Below are 13,886 nucleotides of genomic sequence, written 5' to 3'. Positions count from 1 at the left end.
TCTTAAATATTGATTTAATTTCAAATCATCTAAGTACGTTTAGAAATCGAATTTAACAAATCGAGTTTCAAGAACCTATTTTCCTAAGTTCGAAAGTATCGGATAAATGTCGTCAAGTATTTATGATATTGTACTCAGCGTGACATCGTAGTTATGGGGACTAGGCGCTCGACTTTATAAGTGTGCGGTGAGTGCGTTCGATTCTCGGTGCTTGCGGAAAATTTAATAAACTGCGTATATCTTTAGTTGTAAGTAATAAGTCTTCTATAGTAAAATTTAACAATTAATTTAGTTTTAGAATAACGTGCGAAGTATAGTTAAGAGTTTAATGTCAATAGAAATACGAGAAAACGGAACAGTATTTAACAGAGGCTACAGAAAGGTGTAAAATGTTTAGATTTAACTTTTGCAAAGAAAATGTATTTTACATTTGGATTAATATTTTCCTAATGTGAATAAAAAAATTCTGGTAATAGATTATGGCAATGTGCTAGTTAAACTTTTTTACTATTGCAACCATAGCATCACACTTCAGAAACCCGGGAAGAACTTTAATGGTAATTATTACGAAATCTCGTAAAACATAACGCGTCACCACATAACCTATAATCATATTAGGAATTAATAAGGAAATAGCGTTAGGATTTAGAAAGGACCTTACTGTTTAGTCGGACAATAGAAAGGCACCCTCGCTCGAATTTGGCCAGAGAGTCTAGGCTACTGTCTTTTCTACAAAGCGTGACGTTCTTGTCGGGTCCTTTCCAGATTTACCGTTCAGCGCCCCAATATAGTTAGGGCAAAATAACTAGCACCCTACCAAAACCGAGTCGCCATTTCTGCACGGGAAACAGTTGCTCCGTGCACATTTGCATATTTTTCGCTAGTATAAAATATGATGATAGCAGTGAAGATACTTACTACAAATAATATTCAGAAGGTTAAAATATATGTTTTTTAACTATATCCTAAATTTAATGAGTTAAAGTATTGCTTCGAGATGAAAAATATTTGGAGACTTTATTTTTCAATTTTTAGTTCGGGATATAAGCAAACAATGCTTTTTTTCTATTTCAGAAATTCACAATAATTTTTTATTTTATAAACAAATACATATATTAGCCATTTTACGTTCTACAGATTTTGTTTCTTAAAAAAAATAAATAAAAAATTTGTCCGTTTTTGCAACCGAATCTATATCAGTGACCTGGGAAAATCATTCGCTTATGATGCTTCTTCAAGAAATAATAATTTTTTATTATATAAAAACAATTTTATGAACTACTCACAACTTGCCTATGCTTGTCAAAAAATTAGTGTTGAATTTGTTATGAAATCGACTGCTATAGAGACTCTGAAAGGACCTTAGTTATTGAAGACTTTGTCAGGTGGCAAAATTTGTTATTTATTTAAATAAATTGTATCAAAAAATACAAATACAGATTAAAGATTGAACTCCCGCTACATCGATAAGCACAAGTATTGCAACTAAATAAATCGTAGACAGATAAATTTAATTGTTTAAAGAAACGTCTGTTCACTCAAAAATGACGAAATAGCGGATTTTTTCAAGTAAAATTTGGTGTAAAAAAATGTAGCTCATTGACAAAATAACATAACAAAGATATATGGTCATGTAATTGAGAGTTAATTCCGTTGAAAAAAGAAATATATCGTTTGAAAACTGACGAAAATTTTTATTTGTTTATAAAGGTTATTTAAACAAATAACAAAATATTGTCACCGCACAAAATCTCCTGTTAAATAGAATTCTTTCTGTGTCATTGTCTGTCGATTTTGTAAAAAAAAACTACTTCCATTTGCTGAAAAGTATTCAAGTTATGAATTTGTTTATAATAATGTTCATAAAATGGAATATTATTGTTGTTTGATAAAGTACCATAAGAAAAATATGGTTTTAAGTTATTTAGAGTCAATTCCGCTAAAAACCGCGAAATGTTCCGTTTGGTAATAGGCGAAAATCTGTATTTGTTTATAACGAATTTATTCAAATAAATAACAAAATATTCTAGTCTGAGAAAGTTTCCTAATAAATAACGTTTATTCTAAATTACTGGCAGTCGATTTAGTAAAAAAAAAACATTTTTTGTTGACATGTAGTCAAGTTGCGAATTTGTTTATAAAAATGTTTATAAATTAAACAATTATAGTTGGAAATTAGTCATAAACGAAGGATTTTCCTCAGTTATTTAGATTTGATTTCGTTGAAAGAACGAAATCTGCCTGTGAAAAATTAACAATTATTTATATTTGTTCATTAATTTCATTTAGAAAATGTTCAATTTTTATAAAAGATGAAAAAATCGTACATATTATTCATTCTCGAAAAATTTTTGATCAATTTTTTTAAAGGAACGAAGTTAGCAATGATTTTAATTTGTTTATAAAACTAAGAATTACTTTAGATTTAAAACAATTGTGACTAAGCATTGTTTTTACATACATCACAAACAAAAAATCGAAAAATAAAGTCTCCCAGTATTTTTAAACTTGAAGAAGCGCTTCCACTCATTAATTTTTTAATATAAAAATAAATAAATTTTTGTAAATGTGGAACCTGAATATTATTTTTAAGGAGTATTTACTGCGATAGCATGATGTTTCGCGTAGAAATTGGATGTGTGTCACAAAAAAATACTATGGACTCGACTTCCTATAATTAGTTAATATTCCATAATTTTTCAAATAAAATCTTAAGCATAAAAATTAAAATTGGGAATATTCCTTGAACATGTGCTCTTGTAAAGTTGACCAATTCTTTCTCAAGAAAAGTAAATTATGAAATGCAGTTGGACAATAATCAGCTAGTCTGACGGATATTCCTCAATCCACATTGCATTTCAGAATAAATAGCAAGAAGCAACGAAAACCTGCAATCTACATCTACTCACGAAATCGAGGTTAATTACACCAAAGCAAGAGGTTGGTCTGGTTTTCGAAGAAGAAGACCTGCTCGTAAGATTTCATTCCAAGAAAAGGGAGATTATAAAAAAAGAGCGGCCGCTTTGTAATAATCCGGCCCCCCGTTACCGTCGCTGTTCTGTCAAAACAATCAAGGGTAAATGGAGTTCGATAGAGTCCTTATTCTTAAACTGAATAAAATACCACGTTGAAAATTTTAAAACACGTTTTTATGGAATTAAAACAGAAGAAGTCCATTAACCAGCCATTTTCCAGAAAGACATATGAAACCCATTTTTTTATAAAACACATATTTTTCGTTATCATCATAAAAAATTCTCTTAAAAATAAAACATTTAATTTTTCATAAAACTATACAAGATACGAGAAACATTGAATAGACCAAAACTGTCCATGCCCAAAGCTTAATGAATTCATTATTTATCTTTTTTATACGATGCGTAGTTTTTGTTTTAATCGTAAGAAAATTAAACAACTAAGTAATAAATAATAATATTGAAAAAATAAAGGATTTTGGAAAAAAGCACAATATAGAAAAATAAATTACACCATTAAGCAAAACGATTCTTACGAATTTTTAAATTTATTTCTATTACTTGAAGGAACTTCGTGAAATTTTCAAATGATCGCGCGTTTGACACATAAAAAAAGTCACAAACAAGCAGAAGCCAGCGTAATTTGACACTTGTTCTGCTTTTCCTGTCGACTAAAAATCAGTATTTTACGAATTCTCGGTCAATACAGTCACATGGTTTACATTTTAAAATTTGTAAAAGTTTTTAACACGAAAATAAAAATGCAGGATGGAAATCTCGGAAGTTGAATAGCCGCGTTAAAGACAAGCTAATTCTACCAATTACTGTCAAATATTATCCCGTGTGGAAATAGCCCGGGTTAGCCCTGGTACAACAAGGTTTCTGGTCGAGGACTGACCAGGCTATGTTTGTTTTGTAAAGGCCTAGCCGTGCGCTGGTCGGATACTCGCTAGGCAAAATTAATGCAAAACTTCAGCCGGGGGCGGACTGGGCTCTGATCGGACAAATCTTATGATCGAATGCTCAGACGGTATCCGGCCGGGCGCTGATTGGCAATAATAAAATTGTTAAACTTTGTTTATAACTTAATTACTTTGTCTGATTTCATCAAAAAATGTATGCGTATCCCCGCATGGATGTTCCACGCGTGAAAATATATTGGGTGAATATATTTTTGACACCACAAATTTTAAGGTTTCATGAGTTCAGACTCACAAACAATGCGTTTTGTGACAAAAATTCAGTGACACTTTCTTGAAATTCGAACTGTTTTTTTATTAAGTCAAAAATTCTAAGTTTCATCTTTATGAAAAATTACAAATGTTCAGATAAAAATTTACATTTTATATCAATCTTAAACGTTATAAAATAGTATAAAACACCTAAAAACCAAACCTTACAGGAAAGTTAAGAAAATTTTATTATTAAGAAATTTTCAACATTCACGAATAAATTTCTGAGATCCTTCGTTAAGAATTTTTAATGTTCATAAAAAATTACATTTGTTGTCATTGTAAAAAGTTGTAAAATAGTCTAAAACGTAAAAAAAGAACAAAATAGCACGCGACGAAGAATTGTAATCGATTTAAATTATTTATTTAAAAAGTGTTCTATTGATATTCCTGTTAAAAGTTCGTGTATTTTATATTTACATAACGCCGCATAATAATAAATAATAAGAAAAATATAACTTTAAATTGAGTACTTTCACTTTTCTGAACTCTAGCTTATGAGGATGGTTTTTTCAACGAGTTTCAACTTGTCGGTTTAGCGCAGTGATTAGCACTCCCGACTGTTAGCCGTTAGATTTAGGTATAGACATGTAGGTTCGATACCCCATAGCGTTAGAAATTTTATTTGTAAATCAGCCAAAATACTCGCAATCATTTAGTATTTATTTTTTAAATCTCTTTGTCTCTCAACGACTAGGTGAAAATAGTTAATGTTGTCTGTGTGCTGGGCGTGTGGAATTCACATATTAATATGCTCCAATTCTACAGTAAAAAGAATCAAATTGATCCCCTAATTCAGTGACTAATTCTCTTTATACAATTGATACCCGAATCATTTAAATTTAGTAAAGCACCAATTGATCCTGGCCATCTCCCGGCCATGCTTCATGGCCGGACGCTGGCCAGCCCAGCGTGACGATGCTGGTCGAATTCCGACCAGAAACCCCGGCCACAGCCCGACTTAAAGTCGGGCTCCCCGGCCAGTTGTCGACTTAAAGCCGGTCTCTCCAGCCGTAGACTGGCCAGCCCCCGACTTAAATTTCTACCCGGGTCGGTAGGAAATTAAATTGCAATTCATTTAACTAGAAGTTTCATTTAAAATATTGAAATTACCATTGAAAATTGAACTATTTTGCTTATAATAGGTGTGGGGGGGGGGGGGCATTTTCTATCTATTATGCATTTAACTGCGATCATTTTAAAGAATTTTATGAATACACAAAAGTTAATAACTAGGAAAAGATCGATTTTAAATTACAAATAAACAACTTTAATGTTTGGGAAACTGCACCTTGTGTCAAACTTAGATGGAAAAATTTACTGTTAAACTTTTTTTCTCGTGAGGCACGTGATGAGAATGTGTGCGTTAAGGCTTTAACAAAAGAGAATTCACAATAACTAATTTTCAGTTAAGCGCTAGATCTAACACCGCACTCAAACTTGCGAGCGAAGCTACCACAAAAAAAGAGTTACATGATACATACACTTACTACAGAAAAACACTACACATATAAATCTCAAAATATTTGTTATAAACGATCCTACTTTTCTGTAACTATTTGTAATTTGGATTATAATATGATATATACATTATGAATAATATATGTTCGTAACAAAATGGTCAACAAAATTTTTTGGGATTTTTGTTATAAAGATGCATAAATGGTTTAGTTGTGAAAAATATGATTAAAAATGAACATTTTAATTTTTCGGTGAAACTAAGCAAAATTCAATAAAATTTTGAGAAACAAAATTGTTCATCTTAAAAAAAAACTACACATTTTCTTTAGAAATTTTTTTTTGATGAATTTCGTAGTTTTTTATTTTAATTGTGAAGAATGCTATTAAAAATAAGATATTCTATTTTTTAGTGAAAAATTATGCGAGATACGAAAAAATGTGCAACATCAATGATTTGCATCAAAATTGTTCAACTCAACAAAGTTAACAAAATTTCTTATGAATAATGTATTGATAAGACGGATAGTTTTTATTTGAATCGTAAAAAATGTTATAAAAAATAAAGGTTCAATTTCCCCCCAAAAACGTGAGTTTGATGAAAAATCACAAATTCCACTTTTCAGTCGAAATATGCAAGGAAGGAAAAAATTAATGATCATAGGCTAGGCTGTTCATCCAAAAGAGATCTTCAAAGTTGTCATCGTATCATTTTTTGATAATACACTTAGTTTACATTCTAATGGTGAAAAATACTATTAAAAATAATAAATTTAAATTTACAGAAAAAAGATGTCAACTTTGTTGCTAAACAAAAGTTAATAAAAATATCACTGCGAAGTACTATGGATGTATTCACTAAATGGGTGTACACAGAGGAAGCGCTTTTTCTCTAAAAAAATTAAGAAAAGATGTGTTCTATTACAATGAACAACTTTTCAACTAACAGTAGTATTACATTCCATATTGAGACAAAAGGTTTCTTCATATAAACAAAATAACTTTTTTTTTAAATTTTAAAGTTGCTATTGATAGATCAAGAATGGTAATCGAAAGTTTATACATAGGTCAATCCACGCATCTTGAAGGCGCGAACAAATTACATAAAATACAATACTCTTATATTTCCAACCCTATAAAAATCATCTTAAAAACGAAGTAAATTATTTGGTAAGAAATTCAAAAACGATAATGGTAGGTTATGGTAGGTCGTAAAAAGTTCTTCAATTGAACATTCGATGCATCCCCCCGTGAACAAATATATCATATACATTAATATTGTATTTCTAACATTAAAAAAGTTTTCCTCATATAAACAAGATAAACAATATATTAGTTTAATGTATATATCGATATTGCTATATGATAAGAAATTATAGAGGGTTCGTCAATAGGTCATTCGAAGAGTCTCGGAGATGCGAACAAACACGTTATAGTATTCTTAATATGGACGAAGTTCTTCTCATATATACAGAATACAACAATTGGTTTAAACTTCATAAATCGGCACTGGTGGGTTATAAAAATTTCAACAATAGGTCAATTGATGCGTCTCGAAGATGCAAACAAATACAGCAGATATCGTGTTACTGTATTTTAAATATAAAAAAGTTTTTCTCATATAAAGAAGGTAATTTTTTTTTTTCGAAATCTCTGAAATAAAAAAATTGTAAATGGAAAATGAAGCCCTTTTAGTTTTCGAGATATGGTGAACAGAAAAAAAGTTTGTACACACATATACGGACATTTTTTGAAAATTGTATTTTCGAGCTCCTGACATCGAATTGTATCGAAATCTGCAAAAAAAGCAGGCTTGAAAATTTAGGTCATAACAAACTTTTCTCTATGAGGAAGCAAAAAATTCCAAAATTGGCACGCACAGATCTTTTATAAATTTAGGTAACGTTCGTTAAAAAAAGCTCGAGTCGAGTTACATCAAAATACCATTTGCACATAATCATAATTATTTCCTCAATCCTCAGCGCCAATCTTTAGTCTGGAGTATTTATTTCTTCATCTCTCTAGTTGTTTAATCTTTAATGATATAGTTGTCTGCTGCATTTACTCTTATCGCAAAGAAGAAACTGAGGAGGGGTGATTATTGGTCATCCCCGTGGGGGAAGAAAGAGGCAAGAATTGATGTAGTCTTCTTATTGAGGACCGCACGCAGCAGTTTCTCTTAAGATTCTTCAGCGTCCAACACGCGCTCACTTCTCCAATAAAGTACCAGCTATCAATTATAAATTACCAATTATCAAAACAAAGTGACCTTGATCTTGAATCGGAATACAACGTCTAGATTTCTTTTTCGACATATCAGAGGGAAATAGTTGAACGATGAACCTGAAAGTGTGAAAGAAAAACCGTGTGAATTTGAAATATCTTCGTACAAATAGATCGTTACTACTTATCACGGATCATCTTTTTACTTGTCACTTTTATTTCATTATACGAAGTCTCTGCTTCCGAGAAACACTATCGCTAACTCGACGTGCGTCAATCGATTTTTCACGATGTATCTATCGCGAACTCGGCAGTGTCTGGTACAGCTGCAATTCATGATTGAATGTTAAAGCGCAAACCTTATTGTTATTAAAACAAAACTTATTTAAAAAATATAATATATAATATTGAAGTGTATTATGTAAGTTCAGTTCATCGAAAATCTAATATTTAAAATATCTTTAGCAACCTTTTAAAAAATGTGAATCAATCGTCGTTTACGTGCAACAAAGTCTTCATGGTAAAGTTTTTGAAGAGAAAGAAAATTAATTTAAAACTTGAGTGTTTCATGAAGAAAAGCCAGAACTTAACTGAAAAGGTGCTTAACTGTGAATTAATATGAGTGATAGTTATAATTTATAAAATAGTGATTTTGTATGTCAAAGAAAAAAATTTAGTCATCATGTTTCTTAATGATACTTTGGTGATGCTGATGGTCACGGCCAATATGATAGCCACGATCCCCAATGGAACGGAAACAGATAGTCGACAAATTGCGGATCAAGTTCCTCTAAACAATTCGACAACTACTACACTTTCACCTGAAGAGCAGGAGAATAAATTCGATTTTGAAGATGGTGAGAATTTTTATTCCTTTAACAAATTTATTTTTTATTTCTGGTCTAGAGTTAATAATATAACTTTTTTTATTCATTAAATCAGACAAAATATTATTATTGAATCAAATCTTACTTTATAAAAAAATATTCAAATTTAATTAAATTAAATTAGAATATAATAATATAATTAGAACTATGGAAGTGACTTTTGGGAATTTTTATTATTCTTCACTGTCAATGATTTAAACTGCTTTTTCAACAAAATGCATGAACTTTCTACAAAATAGTTAAACTTTTAACCCAAAAATGTAATTTTTCAATATAAAACTTAACTTTCTACCAAATATTTAAATTTTACATTAAATAGTTTAATTTTTAATCAAGCATTTCAATGTTTTACCAAAATAGTTGATTTTTCAACTAAAAGATGCATTTTCAACAAAGAAAAATAACTTTCTGCCAAAAAGACCAAATCTAAACAAAATGAAAGAATTTTTAAACAAAAAGTTACATTTTTATTATAATAAAGTAAAATTTTCACAAAAATAAATGCATTTTAAAATAAAAATGACGTGTTTTCTACAAATAAACTTTCTACAAAATAATTTCTGAATGAAGCATGTAGTTAACATATAATAGTCAAGACATTTCAGGAGCAAAAAAAGTGTTTCATTTTATCGTTTTTAAACATTTTTAATCATTGCTTAGCAAACGTGACAAAAATTGGAGAAACATCTCTCTTTAATGTATAATTTAATGACTTCACCTCAGAGGTCCGGGGTTCGATCCCTGAGCCGTTACCTCTGGAAATTTTTCAATGTACCTTTACCGAGGTTCTGGTGGTTCGGAACCCACCTTAAGCTGTAGGTCCCCCATCGTGTACTTGACAGCAACCCAGTCCGTCAATGAAAGGGGTAATAACCAGGCTTTGTCCAATATGTCTGGGCAGACTGCTCTCATCAGATCACTTGATTGCATTATAAAAATGCGTCCGTGTCTGATGATATATACCGGGAGAGCCCCGTGCAAAATGATCAAATAAAAATCCAACTCTAACCAAAAATGCCTTCGACATATTGGGCAGTATAAGCCTGTGACAACATTTCGCCACAGAAATGTTTTTTATAATAATAATCAAGTTGTTTAATAATGTACAAGTTTTACTTAAATTTAATAAATTTAATTTAGAGTCAAATCGAAATTAAAAATCTTATTTAACGTCCAATAATCAAATTGATGCAAAGTCCTGTAAAAAAACAAGAATACAACGACCAAATTTGGAACACAACGAACAAATAAAAAAAGATCCTATTGTAATTTGAAAAAAAATGTAAAAAAATAATAATTTACGGACAAAAATAAAAAACAGGAAAGAAAAATGAGAAGGCAAGCAACCACATTCCACAATTTTAAAACAAAATCATGATTTTCTTGAGTTATATTTACAGAATTTAACATATATTAAAAATATGTCAGCAGTAATTTAATTATTATTAGTAATTTTCGGATATATTAATCGATAAGCGTAAATAGACTAAAATTTACATTACTTAAATATGGACATTTTTTCTACTCTTTTTCGGGATTTCAAACAATCTCTCGTATGGATTTTGCAATAATCCTCTTTGGTGACGCAATAAAAATGAAGAATGGTAAATAATAAGTTTATACAAACAACGTATTATTTTAAACTGAAAATTATACTAAAAAAAATTTGCAACACGCTGGTGTTCATATTTCAATTACCAGAAATAAAATCTGTGCATAATACTTTTTTAATAATAGACTGTTATAGATTACAATAGTAAAAATAAAAAATTAATATCTTATAACGAAAAGAGTACAATTGAGGCGTTGAAAATAAACTAGTTGAAAATCTATTTTCTGAAAATTAGCATAAGCAATTGCTACAAAACCTTATTACAAATCGCATGCCTTAACGACTGCAAATAGTGAAAATTGCCACAGAACGTTTCACGCGACAAATAAGCGTGGACAATCAAGAAAGGGGTCAGTAATTAACATTGAAGTTTTCATAATTTTCGTGGAACTAATACCTAACGTAAAAGCGGCAATTCTTATATGCAATCTCTATGCTCAATAGCTGATTTTATTCATCGAAACGTTTTTATTTTTGTTTAAATGTTTAATTATCATACAGTTCTTATATTTTACACAAATTATATCTTAAACAATTTTAATTTTAATTTAAACCAACCAAAAAGAGTTGTAAAAAAATTTTCAAGGATTAAAATAAAAATTAATAATTGCAGGTACTTCCTAAAGTGAAAGTAAAAAATCGCATAATGAAGTAACTATTGTTAAATAAACAATTGTAACCCCAACTTCTTATTTTTCGTGGAAGCTTCAGTATTTCTTTCAAAATTACAGTTATAATAAATAATTAGTATACTTTTCTCGATTTCATAAATCATTGTGAAAATTATTCAACTTTAAACTGGATTGTACGTAGAAAACATCCTTAAACTTAAAGCATAAATATTGAATAAATAAATAGAGTCTAGAGATATACAAATTGGAAATTATATACTAAGAGCAGTGAAAATCTCCATCCGTTTCCTACTTATAGTATCTGCATCAGCTATAGATACGTGAATGTGCAAAGATTGTAAAAGCTAGATAACTATAGAAAAGTGCACTTGAACAGCACTTGCGCTCATTTAATCATTGTCAGTTTCTCATAAACTTTTTACTACTTCCTTTCTTTAGCCTTTTACTCTCTTTATCAACATTGTTAAAACACGATAAATTAAACACCTATATGATAGTATGAAAATCTGTATTATATATGAAATTAAGTAAAACTGAAGTGAGTTAAGAGTAGACAGCTGGGTAAGGTCATATTTTGTTTCTTATCTATCAAAGAGCAAGGTCCGAAGGGCTTTCTTGAAATTACATTTCACTTCTGACTCCACTGACAACAATATCGACGACGAGCCGCCTATGTTTTTTTTAACATGATGTAATTTTACGAGTGTAGAAATTGCGTAAACATATTGAATTTCACGAAGAAAATATGAGCAAGTAACATTTTCTTTATAAAATATTTGCTCAATATGCTTAATTAAAACAATAATGGGGAATTTGACATTTATTTATTTATATTCTTTCGAATAAATCAATCTTACAGATGCTTTATTACATCCTATTTATTCTATAGATTTTCAATTCACATTTATTGCCTTTTAAAGAATAAAAACTTTATTTTGAAGATAATTTATATTCCGTGTGCTAAAAATAAGTACTGCATATTAGTATCAATTTTTTTTCTATTAATAAAATATTGTTCAAGTTTTATTTCAAAATATTTTGAATTCAAATATAAGAGTCTGTGCGCAGTGGCAGTTTACATTAGGTAACTGTAGGTAAATGCATAGGACTGCTTCGCCTTTACGGGTGCCACCGAAATGGGGTGAGCTCAAAGTGGAACAGGACATCTATAGTCACCGGACATTTACTCGCTGGACATATGTACTCTATTCCCCGAGAGGTAACCTACAGGCGGAGCCTAGACTGCGGGAAGAAGAGATTAAAAAATTTTTTTTTTTTCAAATGTGTTTAATGCTACTGTTCGATCCTCAATTTCAGCCACCTTGCTAGTTAGTTTCCCAGGCAAAAAAACTTTTGGAAAATGTTATTTCTGTGAACAGTTACAGGGGTACCTTTCCGTCCCCTACGAGACGTTGGAAAGGGGTCAGTGTTCGACCAAAATTATTTCTGTGAACAGTCACAGGCGTGCCCCTCCCACGAGATGTTGGAAAGGGGTCAGGGTTCGATCAAAATTATTTCTGTGAACAGCCCCCCCTCCCCACCAAAAGACGTTAGAAAGGGGTCAGGGTTCGACCAAAATTATTTCTGATAACAGTCAGAGAGATGCCTGCCCGTCCGCTCCCCCAAGCTGTTGAAGAGAAGTTAGAGATATTAGAATTCCATGAACTCTATGGATTCCTTAAATTCCACAAATTCGGTAAATAGCCTGAATCCCTTGAATTGCATGAATTCATTCAATTGCATGAATTCATTCAATTGCTGAATTCATTGAATTGCATGAATTCCACGAATTCTATGAATGAGCTTGCTCCGCCGCTACCTTGATAGAAATATGCTTTAAAGAAAACCGGTAAAAAACATTGTTGGCACCGATAATTTTTCTTACCGGTACCCAGCGTGTATACACTTCATTATAATAACACCATTTATAAATTGTTATTCAATACTTGATATTTAAAACAGTTTATATCAATCGTACATTCAAGACCTTAAATTCTTACTTTTGACTTCTACGTACAACCGTACGTTATTATTGCACTACACTTATTTACGTGGGAATCGATTTTTATTTTTTAAACTTAGCAACAAATTGCCGCTTCTTATATGTCTCTGTTTCCGTATCGTAAGGTTTCAAGTTTATAACTTCGCTGTTGCACTCTATTAATGATTCCCATGTGAATTAAAAATAAAAATCGGTGTTCCACGTAAATAAGGGTAGTACAATAATGACATACGGCTTACGTAGAAGTCAAAAATAAGAATTTAATGTCTTGAACGTACGATTGTTAGAAACTGTTTTAAATATCAAGTATTGAATAAAAATCTATAAATGTTGTTAGTATAACTTAGCTACATAGAACAATAACACAGGCCCACAAAAAAGAAGTTGTCTGCACGAGACAAGTGACTACTATCGGCGAGAAAACTATAGGCGAGAAAATTATGGGCATATGCCTTTGAAGCTTAACAACTCAGTCAAAAAAATGCTAGTGCAGACTGAAAAATATAAAAAAAAGTAAGGATTTTTGGGTACATTTAAGAACAGTCAAGTTTAGAACATTATTTCTTATACAAGGGGCGATGGGACAAATTTAAAAAAATTCATAAGTATGAGGAAAACTGTTGTGTACCAGTTGCAAATAAGAAATTTAAAAAATAATAAAAATTGCTCCTTAAAAGCACAAAAATGTGCAACTATATTATCTTCAGTTCTAATACAGATAATAAAGCGATTCAAACTGCAAACTGTAATGCATAGGCTCTGTATTTATTTTCAGTCGCCCGTAAGGATATGTTTGTCTTATTTTTTGTGAAAATCGCGATATTTTTAGACATTTTTTTTTTGTTGGAAAAGAAGTGACAGAATG

General features: G+C 30.6%; 1 protein-coding gene across 1 annotated transcript in view; it reads left to right on the top strand.

Moving 5' to 3' along the window:
• The first annotated feature begins 7,855 nt into the window (after positions 1-7,855).
• Positions 7,856-13,886, top strand: part of LOC117176720 (pancreatic triacylglycerol lipase-like) — a 33,691-nt gene continuing 27,660 nt past the window's right edge. The window contains exon 1 of the mRNA XM_033366982.1: positions 7,856-8,745. Within this exon, the coding sequence (XP_033222873.1) occupies positions 8,571-8,745 (175 nt within the window). The 5' untranslated portion in view covers positions 7,856-8,570. The remainder of the gene's footprint in view (positions 8,746-13,886) is intronic.

This window comes from Belonocnema kinseyi, chromosome 7 (genome assembly GCF_010883055.1).
Source record: "Belonocnema kinseyi isolate 2016_QV_RU_SX_M_011 chromosome 7, B_treatae_v1, whole genome shotgun sequence".
NCBI lineage: Eukaryota > Metazoa > Arthropoda > Insecta > Hymenoptera > Cynipidae > Belonocnema > Belonocnema kinseyi.
Note: the sequence above shows the minus strand (reverse complement) of the source record. Positions and strands in the feature narration are given on the sequence as shown.